Here is an 18,902-nt window from a genome sequence, read left to right as displayed (position 1 = left end):
GTAAGCTGAATCAGATCAGTCATTGCTGTGCTTTGACTGACTCGGATTTAAACAAATTGATGTTATTCTCAGTCCCTTGTTGTTGGAAAACACATTTTTAACTTGGCTATGAAAACTAATTAACTCCACCAATGCGCTCAGAATGGAGGAGAAGAGCTACAGGGGCCTAAGTAACCCTACAGTAAAAGTATGGAATGACCAACCCTGTCCTGTCTCTTTGAAACAAACCTTGTATTTGAAAAGAAAAATTAATCAGTAGTGTGGCTGGCAGGCTGGCTGCCTCCCAAGCTGTCTGGAGGCAAGCAGGGCCTCCCAGGTGATACACAAGGTTCATGGATGTGTGGATGTGCTCAGTGCTCCCTTGTGAGGCTGCAAACACACTGTAACACAACACTCTGGTCTTGAAGGGTAAATGAAGTGAGAAAATACAGTGGGTAAAGCCTTTTCAATGGCAGAGCTGTCACTGACTTAGGCAGAGAGACTTTGGCTTTTATATTTTTTTTAATGAGTGAGTGTTCTTGACCACAGTGATAAACAGGATCAGAAAAATGCTCCTGTGGTCCTGCAGGACACCAACCTGCTCCAGCTGCTATTGTGCTCCAGGCACAAAATTACTCTATACATGGCATATGCCTTACATGCTGCTCCTAACCAAAGCGAAGAAGCAGAGCTTTAAAACAAAGCTGTATCTATCATGACATTGCTTTCATTACATCCTTTGAACAAGGAGTTGACTTTAGAAAAGGGAGATGTTCTCATTGCTGTATGCATGTGCAAATACAGGTTTTGAAAGCTGCTCTTTGAAAAACTTGAAATACCCAACTAAAGGCTGGTTGCATTTTTAGTATTTTTTTTGTTTGTTTTTCATTTTCTTTCTTTTTTTTCTTAAATTCTAAAATTACTGTTTTACCCCATCTGCTCCAGGATGAATTTGTTTACCTGAGTTTCTAAATTACATGTGGGACATGATGCCACATGCTTTCTTCTTAAACTACTAGTTTGTTTTTGTCCTGTTCTCTCCTTCTGGATGTATCACCTGCTTTATGTGTCTTCTGAATCCTTTGTCACTTGGTTTCTGCCTAATCAGATCTGATGAAGGGCTTTGTCTCTCTTGTGCTAGAAGATTTGGCTCAGACTTCCAAAGCAATTGCACAGGTTATTTGAAGGGTTTATTTTCTTTCCAACAGAGATAATCTTTATCGCATTAGATTTTACCAACTTTGTCCTTTACAACAAGCAGCATAAAATTAAACCAATACAGACTTAAAAAAAACCTGGTTTAGATGTTGTGTTTAAATGTGTTAGAATCTTGTGTTGATTCAAGAGCTGTTTATTTATAAATAATTTCAAGATAAATATTCATGGAATATCTATTTTTTTTAGCTGAATGTATGATTTAAAGCTTACTATATTAAGCCTGGGAGTCATTACATTAAAGCAATACTGTAAAGCTAAAAATATAACACCAGGGAGCAGACAGGTGGAATAAATGTGCTGTGTGAATTCTACAGACACCTATTAGTCTCCCCTTAGCAAACATGATGATAAAGCTGATCCTAATTGTAACCAAGCCATCTATAAGAACTAAAGGCTGGAAGTTAAAGCGATACAAATTCCATTTAGGAGTGTGATGTCCTGAAGGGCATATGGGTGAAGGATCACTCAATAGCCACCTGCATCTTTCACTGTTTGCCTCAACGCTGGCTGCTGGGCACATAGGAGGTGTGATACAAGCCTACACGGATCTTCTGATCCAACCTAAGGTAGCTGCTTTTATGAATTAAATAAGGTATGATTTTTAAAAAGCTGATGACTACTGAAGAGGCAAAATTACTCATGAATATGGTGAGTTTATTCCAAGTTTTGCTTTCACATTTGTAATGCAATTTGAAACCAGGTCAGTTTTACACTTCCTTTTTTCTTTTTTTTTGCTGATGTGGAAGCAGATATTTTTCACACATCTGCTTTTATTCAATGCTAAGTTCTATATGGATCAAATCTTCAGTAATTTAGCAGCAGATTAGTATTTTACTGGCTGTGTCTGCACTGCTTGTTGTGCATCACTCAGCTCCTGTGCTCCTGGAGGTCTGAAGCCCATGGCTGATTCTGTGGGCTGACCTAGTACAGCTTTGCAAGCCTTGGGCTCAGGGGCTGCCACTGGAACCAGGGGGCCACTTGTCAGGGCAAGGACAAAAGCTGCTTGCCTGTGCCTGCTGTGTGTTGTGTAGATTCACGTACAGAAAACCAGGAATAGCCTCTATCTGTAAATAAACATTACAAATAAATCTGGACTTTGTTTGCTAAACTCCTTTTGTTGCAGTTTTTGTGCAGCAGAAAACAGTTTATTTTTTCACCATAATATTTACCACCACTGGTTATTTAATATTAACTGTTAAATCTTTTGTAAAAAGAGTGAAATTTTGCTTTCCATGGAATTTTCCCCATTTTTGTCCTCATGGTATTTAGCATTTTTTCCTGCTTAGAAGCTGCAATTTAAAAAAAAAAGTCAGGCTGTAAATAGTTCTGTTTCCATGCAGTGTTGAGCACAGTGGAATTTCAGAGTTTGAAATTGCACCTAGAGGGATCTAGGCTTCTTTCTCTCCTTCTCGCCGTCCCACTTTTCAACATGGTATTCTGATCCCTACTACACCTTTGCCTGGGATTATGTAGACTGCAAGAAACAATTTGATTGATGGTTTTTAAGCTGTATTACAGCTGCCAAAGTCTGGAAACAAGAATCATGTCCTAGACCAATGAAAGATAACAGCATTTGAAATATTTTGTCCATTTTCAAGTTCTAGACTGGTCAGCAGCAATAAAATAAAAGTTACAGACTTTTATTTGGTGTGAATATTGGATGTTTGTGAAAGGATTGTCAATAAAGCATTAATTTTAATGCAGAATTGATTCAAGAGCCTGAAGCATGTTTGATATGAACAATTCTATGAGTCTGTGAATTTGTTCAGTAGCAAAGGACTTTGAATGTAGTATTAGGGGTGCTGCAGTGTTCGCATAATACAGTAGGAGCTACTTCTTCCTTTGCTTCAAAAAGCAAATTCAGTTTCTACAGCAACGTGTATCTTCATCTTACAAAGCAAGAAGCCAGAATGCAGAAGAGAATTTTTCTCTGAAAAACTCTTTTTACTACTTTAACTATTTTTTGTGCTTGGTTAAAGGGGTTTGGCTGTCATAGGACTTGCACACACACACTTCCAGTTTCTCCCACCCTCCATCCTGTCAACAGTCACATTTCTGCAGGGTGAAGATAAAGTGTGAAGAAAAGAAAGATTTGGGCCTTCTCTTTCCTTTTTTTCCTCCTTGTTTCATGTTTATACAAAAGGCTGAATGAATTTTCAGTGTTCTTGTATACCACGTTTCTACTTGTTAGTTGTTTTCCAAAAGCACCCGCAGTGCCTGCACTGACATCAGATTGGCAAAGCATGCGAGAAGAGATGATGCCATCTGGGGAACTAAGGCAAAGAAAAGCAAAGTGGCTTCCATAACATCAGGCAGAATTATGTCATAAAGCTGAAATTTGAGATAGTAAGAAACTCTTAATTTTTTTTTTTTCTGAGTTTTTCCAAAGTGTTTACATTGCAGACTGTCCTCTCTTGGTGTACATTTGATTTTTTTATACTCAGATATTTTTTTACTGAGCCCCGTCCTCTGCATCTTCCTCCCTGTCGCAGGCAGTTAGATATTGAAGCATGTCCTAAAATCACAGACAGTCACAAAGTGAAAAATACAGATGTGAGAGGTCAGAGGCTGTTTTAGTTAAATCATTCACTTGGGCACTGGGGAACTGCGAGTGTCTAGTTCATATTCATGGTACACTTGCACTATAGGTACACCTATACTCATGGGAAAGGCATCTGGTATAGTAGTGTACTTTCATCTGATGAAGTGAAATAAACTGTACTGGGAAACATCATTTTACAAGTGTTTCTACCTTTATGTTCTGCACTGTTTCTTCCCTCTGTACTAGGCATAGTCTATTTGATGTACAGAAATGGTCTGACAGTAGATATTCTGTCATGGTAATGAATTTGGTGTGGCTGACCTGATGTCAAAACTAAGCAAGAGTGAAGCTGAGTTTAAACAAAACTTGTTTTACATATTTCTACCTCGAAAAATTACAAAATAGTTTAAAAGTATGGGGCTCCATACAGTTGGCATAGCTTTTTTCTCTTTCACCCAGGTCAGATTTATGTCTGCAGCCATTTTCTCTAACCAGTTGCTGTCTTTCCCTTAGCTGGGCTGTCTCCACCTTGCTGTGATTGCCAGGGGCAGTGACATGTGCTGCCAGCAGGTTGGGGCTTGGCTGCAGGTGTTCATGTTCTTCCTCACATAGTGTGAGCTCCAGCTGTCTGAAATAACCTGCTGTGCTGGGGAGAAGTGCTGGAAACCCTTCAGGAAAAAAACCACAGCTGTCTGATGTCCTGCCTAGATCAAACATGCAAGAGTCAAATTTGTCCTTGGTCAGTTTATCAGTTGGACAGGCTTGATTATAGCTGTCTGCTGTTTGTTGGAGACGAGCAGCAAGGCAAAAAAAAGTGGAGTGATAGATGACTATGGGAAAAGCTGCTGAGAAAATACTGTCAGTCTGGAAAGAGTGTCTATTTGTTCTTAGAAGTCTGTGCAGAGTTTCTTGTAATGTTTTTATGCTTGAATGTACATCTGAGTATATTGTTGTATGATCATCTGCGTGACTTTTCTTTTTTCCCTTTCTCACAGTGCATGCCAATTAAAGGCCTTGGATTTGTGCTTGGAGCCTACAAATGTATTTGCAAGGCTGGATTCTATCATCCCAACATCTTCTCAGTGAACAGCTTTCAGAGTAAGTGCCTTTGCCTGAGTTTAAAAAAAAATAAAGCAGAGCTAGCATTAATAATGCAGGGCTGCTTTTTATCCTCGTCAGGGTTATACAGTAAAATCCCAGTGGTTTGCAACTCTCAGATTATATAATCACTTAAGGAGTTCTAGCCCTTTGGTTTGTCATTCACGATACTCTTGAGGATCTTGGAAAACACACCCACTTGAAGAATATTTGATTTGTAAATAAATTTAAAAACATGAAAAAGGTCTTGCTAAGGGGAAATAGAGATTTCTGACATCTGTGCTTATGCACAAGTATTCTGGAAATTAATCTACTAATTTTCTCTTTAGCCAGAAGAAATGAAAATACCCTAGCTTCTGGGATTTGTGCGGGCTTTAATTGTTTTCATTTTACTTCATTTGCAAAGGAGAATTCAAGGGAGCATCCAAACTCAGATATGTGGTGATGAAGTAACAGAGATGGTTCAAGCCTGGGAGTCTGTCTGGCTGTACGTATGGATGACATACATCCTGCACATGCCCAGGACACATATCAAATGGAACTTAGACTGAGTTTCCCACAATAAGAGAAACAGAGCTCAGTTGATGCTCAGCAGAGAAAACAGACAAACTGCATTCCCAAAGCTGATGTCTGTTACTGTCATCATATGACCAAACCTCTGTACTGATTTTGTGCTGAAATTGTTGCAGTCATACTGGTAGAACTCAAGCTGCAGTCACAGGTGCAGAACTGCTGCTTGAAGGTGTAACAGGGCATCCTCCTCTGCCTCCTGCTTTCAGCTTCATGTCATGCCCAGCTTCTTTGCACCATCCTTTAGCCAGAGGTTCATGTCATCAGCTCTCACTGTGAGATCAGTTTCTATGAGATATCCAGGGAATGGCAATGAGTAACTTGCACCAAGCTTGGTCCAGGACTGCATGTACTATCTCCTGCCTTGAGTGAAAATAGCTGTTTCTATTCTCCTATAGAAATACCTCTAGTACTATTCAACATTTAATGTGTGTGTGTGTGTGTGTGTGTATATATATATATATATATATATATATGGAGAGAGGGGGTATATCATGTTTCCTGTATATATTTGTAGAATAAATAGCACAGTTTGTTCAACAGTTTATCTGCTATGTGTTTCCCTTGTCTTTTCATATTGTAAAGTGTTGCAGAGGGCAGCCTTGTGATAGTGCTATTTCTCTGGGCTGTATAAATCTTTTGACAGAGTAAGGATGATGTTTGGTTCCTTCTGAAGTGTGGTGAGTTCTGGTGGAGTTAGGATTTAATTCCTTGAGAGAGCATATAAAGAAAAGCTTCTTAGATTTTTGTCATACCAAATGCCATAGAACACATACAAAAATGTGGCTAGAGATCATAACAACATTGATAATTAGGGATGAGATTAACTTTATTTCATATCAGTTATGCAAAATGAGTATGCTTGGTATGTATTAGTCACCTAAGTTTCAACTGCAGTCAGCATCAAGAGCATGGCTCCCCTGGAGGGTGATTTGTCTTTAGACGGAAAAAGTAACACCTCAATTTTTTCTCCATTTGCTATAGAATGAAGAGCCTATATAGTTACTTTAGAATGGCTATTTAGCCCCTAATAAAGTGAGATTTATCTCAAGAAAGTTTGTACATGCTGATATTTTAGGATGTGGGGGCCAGTTTGATTTGAGCCTTTGTTGCTGTGAGGTAACCTGAGTTTTGAAACTGTAATGAAGAATGGCTTTAATTCGTCCAAATGCATCTCCATCTGCCAAATTGTATAGATGATTTTAAAAAGTGAACAGTGAGACTGGAAATTACTAAAGTAATGAGAAAAGCCTGTGGTTCAAAGGAAACTTGGCCCTGTCACACAGCTGCATTCTGTAAAAAGACAAGAGAAAAAATGATATGGCTAAAATGGCTGTAGTATGTATTTGGTGGTTCAAAATGATGTCAGCATAGGAATTCTAGACACGAATTCTGCAAGCAGTTTTGACAGAAGCTGTCTGACCTGGAGATCTCTTTGTGGAGATAGGTTGGTGAAATCTGATGATAAAAGAGATGAAACTGAATAGGAATGTTAATCATTTAGAAAGTATTCCTAGCGGAAGAACATAAAGAGGCAGCAAAGATTTGCAGGTGTCAAAGTATAAGAAAGAAGATAGAGAGAAGAAATGACCACGTTTATACTTCACTCGATTGAAAAATTGGATTGTGTTGTGTCTTGAAAATGATACTGGGATTCTGCACTGCAGAATATGGTTAACTACAGTTGCACATTGTATCTGAAGTGTCCAGCTTTTGAGTGAGGGAAAGGTTCTGCTTTAGGCCCAGGTTAGTGTTTTGGTTTGAGTCTGAAAATAGCTGTGTTATATGGCTTTGCAGAGACGTCAGACACTCTACACGCTTTCCTGGTAGGCCCTTTGGGAACCTGCAACGTGACATAAACAGTGTCCTGTGTAGGAAAGATTCTGCAAATCAGTTGCTTTTCTGTCTTAAAGCAGCATGGTGTTGCTGCTCCCAGGGAGGCTTCATGTGTTGCACATTCCCAAAGAGTTTGTGGGACCGGGGCACAGCTGGAAGTCAGGCTGTTCTGTTACTGGAAAAGAAGCAGGTAGGAAGACATTTCCTTCCCAAGACTGCGTTCATTGTGCAAAACTGATGGTGCCAAAATATGTAAAACCTTTCTATTTTTCTGCATGTGTTAATGAGGACCTTGGGTACTAGGAGGGCACAAAGTTATTACCTTGTTTCCAGGGTGTCTTTTGAGATTGGAAATTAATTTTAGAAAAAAAATGCATTTCACATACAGCAATTGTATTAACCTGGAAGTGCTTGAGTACATGATTATGCACTTTCTCCTAATGGCTCATTTTTAGGTAGCACTAGTAGTATAGGTAGAATAGACTAGCTGATGACTACTTACATTTTAACATTCCTGTAACACCCTTCTCCAAAGCACTTCTGTTCTCTGCCTCATGGGGTAATCAAGTTTGCATTGGAAAATTCTTAGCAGAACAATGGTGCTCTGTTCAAGCTTGAAGTTTGCTCTTTAGCAATGCATCATTCGTATAACGCAGAAATTCTCAGCTCTTGCTGTTTGGATGTGGAACTTGCCCTGCTCGCACCAGCAGTGGCTCTTGTGTGTGAATATGGGACTTTGCTGTCTCTAACATTGCTATGGTCACAAAAAAATTTCCAAGAGTGGTTTCCAGTTCAACAGGAATTCCCAATTTTTACCCTGGCCTTGGTTCTTCAACAGAACTTGTACCTGCAGATCTTAGCACATATGAAGGTTTTCCCTGACTTCAGTGATCCCTTTCTGGGGTGAGGCTTATGGCCATGGCTGATGACCAGGTTTAAGTGCCAAGCGGTCCAGCTACATTCTCACCAAGTTGCTGCAACATTGCTGATGCAACTGCAGTGTTCCTAATTTACTCTGTTACAGAACAGGAGCAGGATCAGGATCAGTCTTTTGTGCTGCTCAGTGCTCAGCATACATTGTGCTCTCTGTGTTCATGTGTTGAGTTCTGACTGGAGTGCATGATGATTTGATCTGGGACAAAGCAATCCCTGCCCTGGCTCCCAGCAGTCTGTGGTGCCGTTTTTACTTTGCAGGAAGATCTCAGCTGGCAGTGTCACAGCTGCTGTGGCATCCCTTGCGTGGCAAAGTGTCCTTAAGAGAACCAAAGCTGATGAAGAGTTACCCTCAGGAGAACATTTCAAAAACAGATGGGCCAATCAGATAGAAAAATAAGACTGGGATAGAAGAGAGAACAGCTAGGAAAAAAATATGGTAGAGTGGAAATAGCTGAAACATTTAAGCTTTTTGTTTTATTTTATTATTCTTCATGTTAGTTTGTGTCCCTAGTCCTACTTTCCACCTACTTTCCTTTGTTCTTTTCTCCTTCATTTTTATCCTTTTTATTTTTTGGTTACTGCATTTTTTTCTGTTCTTCTTTCCTTTAGAATGGTATTTTTTTACACTTTCCTCATTTTCAGTTTTAACTCCTTTAGCACAGTATTTGCCTCCATCTCATTTGTGATGGTGCTGAAACTGCTGCTGCATTACACAGAGCAGAAGTGACTTCCTGTCCATCTATCTTACCAGTGTCTAGAATATTTTGCCATCTTTTGAGGAGGAAAAATTGTTTTTATTCACTGCAGGAGACATGTAATCCCAAAGAACTGCTGAGACAGGAGAAGGCACAATGAAACACCTAGCAGTCCTGTGAGAGGCAGTAACTCCAGGCTTGGCTTGGACTGTCTGTGTTTTGAATTGATGTTACATTGACATTGGTGAGGGGACAGGACCAGACGAAAAGGGCAGAAATGTTCAACTATGCATTGGGCAGCTGTGCCTTGAGACATGTAGTTAGGGTGTGAGTGGACAAGATCCCAGTTGGTGATATATACAATGAACAGTTCTTTCCTGAGAATTTATTTTAGAGGGTCTGAAAAACATTCTTTCTTTTTATCGAGGAGAAAAAAAATAAAAAGGAAAAACGTAAGGAAATTATTAATTGTTCCTTATAATGTTGTGAAAAATCTCAAGTAGATCCAATATTTTCGATCTGTCATTTATTAGCTATAGGGAAGAATCACACAGAATCACAGAATCCAGTAGGTTGGAAAAGACCTCTGAGATCACGAAGTCCAACCTGTGACTGATCCCCACCTTGTTAACCAGACCAGAGCACTGAGTGCCACATCCAGTCGTTCCTCAGACACCTCCACCTCTATTTCATTGTCAAAAGATATTCACAGAAAAATCAGTCCTGGCTGGCAGTGCAGACAGTGCAGAAGATGTGCGTCAGTGACCTCCCTTTTCTACACAACAGACAATATCACAGAATCACACAATCAACAGATTGGAAAAGACCTCTGAGATCACTGAGTCCACCCTATGACCAAACACCACTATAGAACAGACCATGGCACTCAGTGCCACATTCAGTCTTTCCTTAAACACCTCCAGGGACGGTGACTCCACCACCTCCCTGGGCAGCCCATGTCTAAACATGACACCAGACACATCTAAACAAAGGCTTGCTGTTGTTATGAAGTCATATCTGTGGGATATTTACTTTGACATCCAACTGTTTATTGGCTGTTATCCCTGTAGTATGTGATGAGCATCCATGTGAAGAAACTCCCTCATATGATTCAGATAAGAAACTGCTTGATAAAGTAGATTATAATGTATTTGCAATGACCTTCAAGGTTGGGCATTTCAGAAATAAAGTAAGTGCATCAAGTTTAGGGTCATGCAAATTGCCAAGCTATATCAATGTAGTATTTGTGACAAGTAGTCTCCTAACTCTAGGTTTTTAATTATAATTTTTTCAGTGTGTAAGTTTTTATACTGCAAATAATTTATTTAGTTGACACAATAAAAATATATTAACAAATGGCTCATGTGGCTCAGAAATGTGTGATTTTAAAGAGATGAGATAATTGAAGGGCAACTATAGAAGTTATAAAGGATATATGATAGAAAAGCAGATTGATATGAGCATAAATGTTGAGGAAATAAAGCGGAAAACTTGGACAGTAGGGAATGCACTCTTGGTTTGGATATGAAGATGGAAGGTGGGAGACTGTAACTTCTGTCTCTGACAGAGGACAGTGTGGGTCTGTTGCTCTAGATGTAATTAAGGAAGCAGGGATCTGATGTTAGATTTGGAGAAGGTGCTTTCTGTTAAACTCATGGAATCATAATGGGCTGAGGTCCACGGGTGTGCGCTCTAAAGAGAAGTTCCAGTCCTTGGATATCTTCAAGGTTAGTGTTCCTTAGAGGTACTCCATCTGCTTGGTATGCCCAAGCATAGTTATTTTCCAAGATTTCCATTCCTGCTTCACACAGTCTGGGTCAAAAAAGCACAAGATCTCTCCTAGCTGACTCATTTTATCTAAAAATCTGACTTCCAGCATGAGTCAGCACTACTCTGCTATATTCAGGTTTCCAACATCTTCGTTTAGAATAAAGCTCTAAGGAGAAATTCACGATCTTATTGAGAAATACCATCCTGTTCTCTGCTCACTATGGCATGTGGGAGCGAAGCATCCTACACTGAGGACAAGGAGCATGGAGCTGCTGGAACAACAAGCTAGATAAATAGACCTGGGTATATGGCCTCTGTCCCTTTCCCAGGCTTTGCCTGGCTGCAGATGTGTGCTCATGCGCATTCAGACATAGATTTCAGAAAGCAAGAAGTAATTACCCTTGTAGATAACCTTCTGCTTCAATTGTTTCAAGCTAGAAGTCTGGAGAGGGTTACGTAAGCCTATGTGCATGTGCAGCATAGGTGGAATAGGCTGTTTCTTGAAGGACTCAGCAATGCATGATTTACTACTTTCACTGACAGAGAGGGAGAATTTTGGTCAAAGAAGTTGAAGCAATTCTCTAGAACTGTGGAAAGTGTGAGGAGTTATCACACATTCTAACATATCATTGATTTGCCTTCACAGCCATGTTCTCTTGTTTATGTAAGCTCCCTAAGGCTGTATTGCCCATGACAGACATTTTCAAAAATTTTATTTTTTCCTTTTATTTAACAATTTTTTTTGCCCCATTTCTCTTTCACCTTTTTGCTCTATTCACTGCCTATAGGGTAAGCAGCCTTAGAGGGGTTTATGGGCAAGTGTCATGGATCAGAAAAATTAGGAATCCTTCTGTGTGTGCTGCTGATGAGTTCAGTCTAATGGATGAGATGTCAGCTCAAGAGTAATTGATTTTCCTAGACAAAATATTAACTTTCCAATAGGTTTTCTTCCTGGTGTGCTTGTGTGAACAATGGAAAATTATACTTTGTCTAAGTGCACTGGTTTTGCTTTGAGGACAGAGTAGTGCAATCATGCAATGGCATGTTGAACAAATGTTAATTAAGAAGGGTTTTATCTAATTTGAAGGTCATTAATTCACTAGATAGCATTTTTATAAAATTGAGGAACAATCTGAAATAGGATCAGGACTTGTACTATGAACATTAGGTACTTAATGTGTCTGCCCTTCATGTGTCTGTGTAAAATCCATTCCTTATTCCCAAATATTGAATGTAGTTTTTCCTCCCATTCAAAATTATTCTTCATGGAATTTCCCATGCAGATTTAGCCCACTTTAAATATAACAGGAAAGCATTTGATGAGCTCAGTCAAATAAAAGCTCAACAGATAAGCTCACTTTCCCTCACATCTAGATTGGCCTGCATTTTCTGAACATTACAAAGGATGGTTCAGGGAGAAAAGCAGCACTGGCCAAGCTATTTTGTAACCTGAAGAGAGAGAATGGAGGGAAAGAAAGCCCAACAGAGGACTGGTGATGAACTCCCCATTCTGTACAACTAAAGGTGTCTCCCCTTGCTCTTCTGATACTTTCAGGAAAGGATGCAGAAAATCGCTTTTCTGGTGGTGAATTGTCAGAGGAAGTCTACACCTGCCTGCCGTGCAGAGAAGGATGTTCTTTCTGCACAGACGATACTCCCTGCTATGCCCAGGAGGACAAGTATTTACGGCTGGCCATCATCTCCTTCCAAACGCTCTGTATGCTGCTGGATTTCATTAGCATGCTGGTGGTCTACCATTTCCGCAAGGCAAAGGTAAACCCACCTGTTTTACTTTGATATTCCTGCTCCCTGGGTGGTATGTACTCATTTATCTCGGGTGTATGGCTTCCCATTTTGAGACTCAGTTTCTCAGGCAAGAAGCTCAGCTCTAGGGGAGGATGGGATTTCCAAAAAGGAATGTTTTCCTAAATTGTTTATGTAGTTTTGGGGTGAAAAAAAAAAAGCTGAGCAATTTGTGTCTTCCAGTGAAATATGCTTGCATTTATAGATGTTCAGCAAAAATCAAGGAAACTATTATGTTCAAAGCAATTTTGGAAAATCAAGGCTGATTATGCACGTATCTAAGGGGACATGGGGATTTCAGAAACTTGGGATCTTGAAAGTCTCTGTTTTACCACTGTTGAGAATGATGTTTGGTTTCAATATATTTGAAAGATTAGATGGAAAATAATTATGGCAAAGAGAAATCTTTCTGAATAATTATAGTTCATAGAGAGTTTAAAGTGATTCTATGGTTAAAGATTATTATTTCTTTTCATTAAAGCATGAGTATATTAAGGAGTGTCTGTAAATTGCTGATGCAGCATTTCTATACTAAGCTAATTAACTTTCTGCTTTTACCTCACTGAGAATCTGGTAACATCTCTTGGAATCTCACTGTTGCCTCAGTAAATGCAGAATATTCTCTGAAACTTCAAATTTCCTAAAAAGAAATTAACTGAAGCTGGCATATATTCACTACCTACATTTGGGAGATGTAGGTGTGCACACAGTATGCTACATTATTGAAATTAATAGCTTCATCCACTTTTTATAACTAGATAAGTATTTCCATTTTGGTTTTTGGAACACTTGATCCCACAGTCTTCCTGATCCTGCAGTGTCTGTGTTACAAATGCGTGGCTCATTTTGAAATACTTTAATATCCTGGCAGGAAATCACAGAAAGAGCAATAACATTCGGCGTTTTTTTCCCCCTCTTCTGACAGTGTCTTTGTATTTAATGATATTGTATTAAATGATTCAAATTACAGACTTAATTGTATTCATAAAGTTTTTTGTTATGAAAAGTTCAGTGTAGACATCTGTTTAGTTGCTTGACATTAACTTAGCAGAAAAACTTTATTCTGCTTTTGTGAGGTTTTAATCTGGTAATGTTACTAACTTTTAATGTCATAGACAACATCATGAAAGAAGTATTGCTTGTGAGTGAAAACTGTTTCTAGACCTTCAAATTGATACGCAGCTGTTGCGAGTTGGGCTTGATTTCTTTTTTACACACTGAAATGTTGATTGTTTTATAAGAAATTTTTATGTTTTCTCACAAATAGGTTGAGATCAGACACGTGTAAAACTGTGTGCATTCTTGCACTTGTACACTTACATGTGTTCTGATATACACATCTGCTCCAGTAAAAAGAAAGATATAGTTTTATTAGATGTGACACAGAAATCTTGTGTTTCACAAAACCTGCTAGTAATAAAAAGCACATTTTTACTTTTGTGATGATTAGTTATTTCTCCAAAGTAGTCTATGAGTAAAGAAACGCATGGAATCTGAATCTTTAATACCAAAATGATACTAAAGAGGCATATACACATATTTTGTTGTTTCTGAAGAGCTTTTCATTCATTAGAAAAGTTTGAGCTTATTTTTTTCCAGATTCCCTCTTACCATTAGAAATCATGTCATCTGAATGAATGAACCAGACATAAAACAAAGCATTCTTTTTCCCAGAAAGCAAAATGATGCATTTGAGACATTGCAGTCCATTCAGTTGGCCAGAGATGGATTCAATTACAATTTTGGTACCGTACAAGAAAGTTGATTTTTCTCTAAATGTGTATCTCATAAGGAAAAGGGAAGGAAACATGAGACAAAAAAGTAATATGGTGATTAACAAACCTTTCCATTATGATGGATGTTTTCAAGGAATAGAAACTAATAGATTTTTCATTGCTTTTCATGTCGCACAGTTGGGTTTTTCTTGGATATTCCTTTAGTGCTCTTTATCTTGCTGGTACAGCATGAAAAAGATCTTGTGTGTTTACCATGAAATGAGAAGTTGTATGAAGGGCAAACATACTGAGAAACATGAGTATTTGCCTCAGAAAACTTCTGGTTACACTGGAAAATGACAGAAATTTGGACTGAAGGAAGAAAACTAGTAGGTTACTGTGTACTCTCTGCCAAGGAGGTAAAATCATGAAAATGAAAGAGCACATTGAAGTATATTCAAAATATCTGCCTTTTTGAGAATTTCCAACTGTTAGTGAAGCAAACCACAATTAGGTTAGTATATGTGTCTGTGATGAAACTGCTCATTTTCATTGTGCTGTGTGGGTGTCAGAGAAGAGCATTTCTTTGGATTCTCTCCCACGTGTAGCACTACAATATTCAAATTGTTGGAAAAAATAGTTTTTAATGCAACATTTTAACAGAAAGAATGGTGTACTGCTACTATATCAAGAAGCAAATTTCAGAGTGTTTAAGGGAGCAAAAGATGGGGGTTGAGAATAAAAGATATTAAATTAAGGCGCTTTCAGTGCTGAAAGGAATGAAGAATGGCATTTTGATCTAGTTGTTGATCAGTAAAATCAGAAGGCAAATGGGATCAAGTTACCTCTTGAGTAAAAGTGACTGCAGAAGACTTCTGAACGCTTATACTTCATGGGGGCTCCTGGCAATTACTACCTTCAAAAAGCTAAGAGCCTGAAAAGTTAAGGTCTGCCAAGAGAAAGCACTTGGGAAGAAACATCCCAGGCACCTTGGCAGGGATACTGTGAGTGTAATAATTTACAAAAAGAATGATAAAGGTCCATGAGCATCCTTTAGATTATGACAGCAGTGACATTTTTCTTAAAAAATCAACATATCAGTAAGAGCAGATGCAGATCATGAGTATTTCAGAGAAGTGAAGAAATACCTCAGCTCTTCAGATCATACTGGTTGCACTTCTTATGACCAAGCAGTACTTAAAATGGAAAATTGCCATCAGCCTGGTTTTGTCAAAAGTGTGGAGTATGTGGGAGATCCAAGGCAGTTACTAAAAGACCAACCATGGGTAAAAGATGGACTGCTGCACTGCCACAGAGCATGGCAATGAGAACAGAGTCCTTTAGTGCCAAAGTGTTACTTACAAAATGTGATGATACAGCTTTCATTTTGACATGATCTTTGTTACTGACCTGGGCTATAATAATAGTACCATACAGAAAACCTGGTAAATACCAGCTTGTGAGTTCCCATGAGTGAAAGGTCTTGACAAAATGAATGGTAATAAATAGGCAAAGCCTATAGCAAGCCAAATGAGTGGCTTTTAAAAGCCTGGCTTCTCTTTGGAGGAACTTTTACAAGTCTTTGAAGTTCTAAGTCTCTTCTTCAACAACTTCTTAAGGTTCCTCTAAAGAATCCTCTTCAGACTTCTGTCTAGAAAACTGCTGAACTGTTAACTGTGGAATAAGTTTACATTAATAGCAGTGGAGGAGCAATGGAAGATAGGAAATGTGATATTTGTATTTTTAAAGACTTTCCAAGATAGTGACAAGAACTAAAGATCAGTAGGTCCAACTTACACATTTGCAAATTCAGAGTAATGGTAGTAAATAATAGAAGTCCTGGGTCCATGGGCAAGTGTGGGAAGTGGACTTTTGTGAGAATGTGATACCATACAAATGTATTTGTAGCTCTGTGAAGGGAGACTGAGCATGTGGCTATGAGAGTACTTCTTCCAAGGTCTGCCACCAAAAGCTCTTAAAAATTGTTGTCTCAAGGGCCTGGGTGAGCTGCACTATTTGTAGGTAGCCAAGGGATGACAGGAAAACACAGGGCTGGAAATATGGTATAAATCGTGTAAAGCAGAGAGATGTTGATGTATGAACACATATATATTCATGGTTCCTCTTATGGTATTACTAGAGGGATTAAGGATCAAGGGGTTACTCAAATGTTTTTAAAAATGAAGTAGTTGCTTTACACTACTTTTAGTTGCTTTGTGTCGTTCATTGGCAAAGGGTATCACAGATCCTGAAGTATAAAGCAATTCAAATAGGAAGGAATCATGGAGGGTATTTCTATACATTTTTGTATATGTTTCTATATTTCTAGTGGGTTTAAACACAGTGGTTTTGGCAAAACATCTGGTGCTGCAAGGCCATAATTTTATTGTTGGAGACTTGGGAGGATAGATGGGGAGGGATCACTCTCTGCTTCTTTAATAGTGCAGCACAGGCCATGAAGAGAAGTAGGACACGAGTCTAAATCAGAAAATCTTTTGTTCTCTTGGCAAAGAGTAATTAAGTTGGATCTTATGTCCCTTCTTGAAAACCTTGTAGTTACTCATGTAGACTTGCACATTTAATAGGTGACCAAACAAAATTCAGCTTGTTCATCCAAAACGCAGTGTGTTGGTTTGAAAACAAACCAGTGGGAGATCACAAGTCAAGATTGAAATTAAAAATAAGTGAAATAATACAAGGAAAAGCACTGACAAAGTCAGATACAACCTAACACCCTGTTAGGGTGGTAGTAGCAGTCCAACTGAAGTAGTTGAGTTCAAGCAGTGATCCTGTGAAGGTCTAGTCTCCAGCTGAAGGTCCAGTGGTAGCTCTTGTCCTCTGGGAACCCAGTAGACAGGGCTAGCTCAGGCAGTTCCAAGGCCAGGTTATATCCAGGTGGGAACACCTGGCTCATCCCTCCTGGGCAGAGTATCCCACAATGGGATGAGATAAGTCCATGAGTCACACGGTGGGTCCCTGATGGCCCATTGCCTGTCATCCAGGGTGGGTCGTTAGCAGGTGATAACAGCTAACAGCCCACAGCTGGTGGTAATAGAATACTTAAATACATCTATACTGCAACATAGGACACGCAGTTAGTCCAAACTACTGGTACCGCTGACCAATCTGACCATTGCCAACCTATAAATGTAATGGCAAAGTAGTGACTTCAGACAGCAGTTGGAATTGGCCAGAAGAACAAAATGGAATGGCAAGAAGATACTGTGACAGAGTTCAGATCGATTCTGAGGAATTCATTTGAGGCTTTGTCAAACACAGGTGAAAGTGACTCAGCAGCCCTGAGATCAGCTCAGCAACAATGTTATTAAACTGCAAGAGTCACAACTGGAGAAAGGAAGAACTCCAAAATCAAAAGAATAAGAAAAATTTGGAAGAAGGCACAGGAGTAACAGAAGCTAAACCACTAGTGAAAAACTTTGTAGGGAAAGACAAAAAAAGATGAAAAATATAAAGAGGAGATGCTCCTGCTATAATGGGAAAAGACGAACCATTTCAGCAGGAGAGCAAATGGGGGAAATGTGCCAAACAGAGACAAAAGAGGAAAAATTATTCATAACTAATACAGAAGAGAAATCAGATGTGTGGATTACTTCAAAGAAATCTTTACTCCAGACAACCTCATGCTAATCAGTAGTGAAAGCTGGAAGCCATGACCCTGGCATTGACACAAGATGCAAGAGCCTGAAAACCTCAAGGAAGATGAAAATTTGTGAAATCCCATCAGAACAGATGACAGCACCTGACAGCACCAGTTTAGTGACACTGAGGGAGTTGTGTGATGAAGCCTTGGAAAAAGAGATTTTTCCTCAGTGGTGGAAATGCTGGAGTTCTGTTAGACTTCTCTGACAGAGTGATTTTCCTGAATCTGACCTGAGAAGGTGGTGAGGCTTCTGCAGTGTCAGAGAAGTAAAGGGACACTGGATGCAAAACAAGAAACAGCTCAGTGCTTTTGATAGTCATGATATGTGTCTTGGCAATCACAGAGGAGTCTGTAAAGGAATATGCTCCTCTTATTTCCTTGCTTTTCAAAGGCTTTGATAGAGTATGAGTATGTGGGGATCTTGAAGAACAACTTTCAGCCCTACCAGGTCAGATTTTCATGGCTGTATGCAGAGGTGCAAAACATTCTCTGAGTTGAACAACTAAGGAGCAGAATGGCTCAAGGTGATACAAGCAAACATCTTTATGAGCTGTGGCATTATTATTGATTGAATAATGCAAAACTCACTACAAAAAAACATACCCAGAAAGTATGAGGCTAAGCTAACAAAAGTAGCTGGTTATACAAGGACAGAAATCATGGATGTTAAATATTCTCAAAAGTAATTTTGATTAAAAGTGATTTTGTAGGAAAAAGCATTAATGAAATAGGGGAATTCATCTGTGCAAATAGTGCTATGTGGACCAATGGAGAGCTCAAACAGGGAGTGACCAATGGCAGTATTGATTACTTGCAGTGTAAGGGTAGCAAAGCTACCAGAAAGAAACTGAACATTTAAATAACTATGAATAAAAATCAGATTTTTTTTTTTAGATTTCAGACTTCACGTAGGTCTAAAAATCTACCAGAGCCTTAGAGAGAAAACCAGCTGTGTTGTAACCATGTTTTTGTAAAAGTACTGGACTGTAGAAAGACAATACCTGCAAAGAACCTAAAGGGCTCATCAGATATGAGGCTGCCTTTTTGAATGAATTGGAAAGAAGAGCTGAAAATAACTG

At 39.0% G+C, this 18,902-nt stretch overlaps 1 protein-coding gene across 2 annotated transcripts in view; it reads left to right on the top strand.

Moving 5' to 3' along the window:
- Window positions 1-18,902, top strand: part of GPR158 (G protein-coupled receptor 158) — a 179,572-nt gene that overhangs the window by 72,704 nt on the left and 87,966 nt on the right. For both annotated transcript variants that reach the window (XM_085050487.1, XM_085050486.1), the window contains exons 3-4: window positions 4,735-4,837; window positions 12,200-12,417. In XM_085050487.1, coding sequence (XP_084906613.1) covers window positions 4,735-4,837; window positions 12,200-12,417 — 321 coding nt within the window. The remainder of the gene's footprint in view (window positions 1-4,734; window positions 4,838-12,199; window positions 12,418-18,902) is intronic.

This window comes from Lichenostomus cassidix, chromosome 2 (assembly GCF_008360975.1).
Source record: "Lichenostomus cassidix isolate B80296 chromosome 2, HeHo_3.0, whole genome shotgun sequence".
NCBI classification, from domain to species: domain Eukaryota; kingdom Metazoa; phylum Chordata; class Aves; order Passeriformes; family Meliphagidae; genus Lichenostomus; species Lichenostomus cassidix.
Note: the sequence above shows the minus strand (reverse complement) of the source record. Positions and strands in the feature narration are given on the sequence as shown.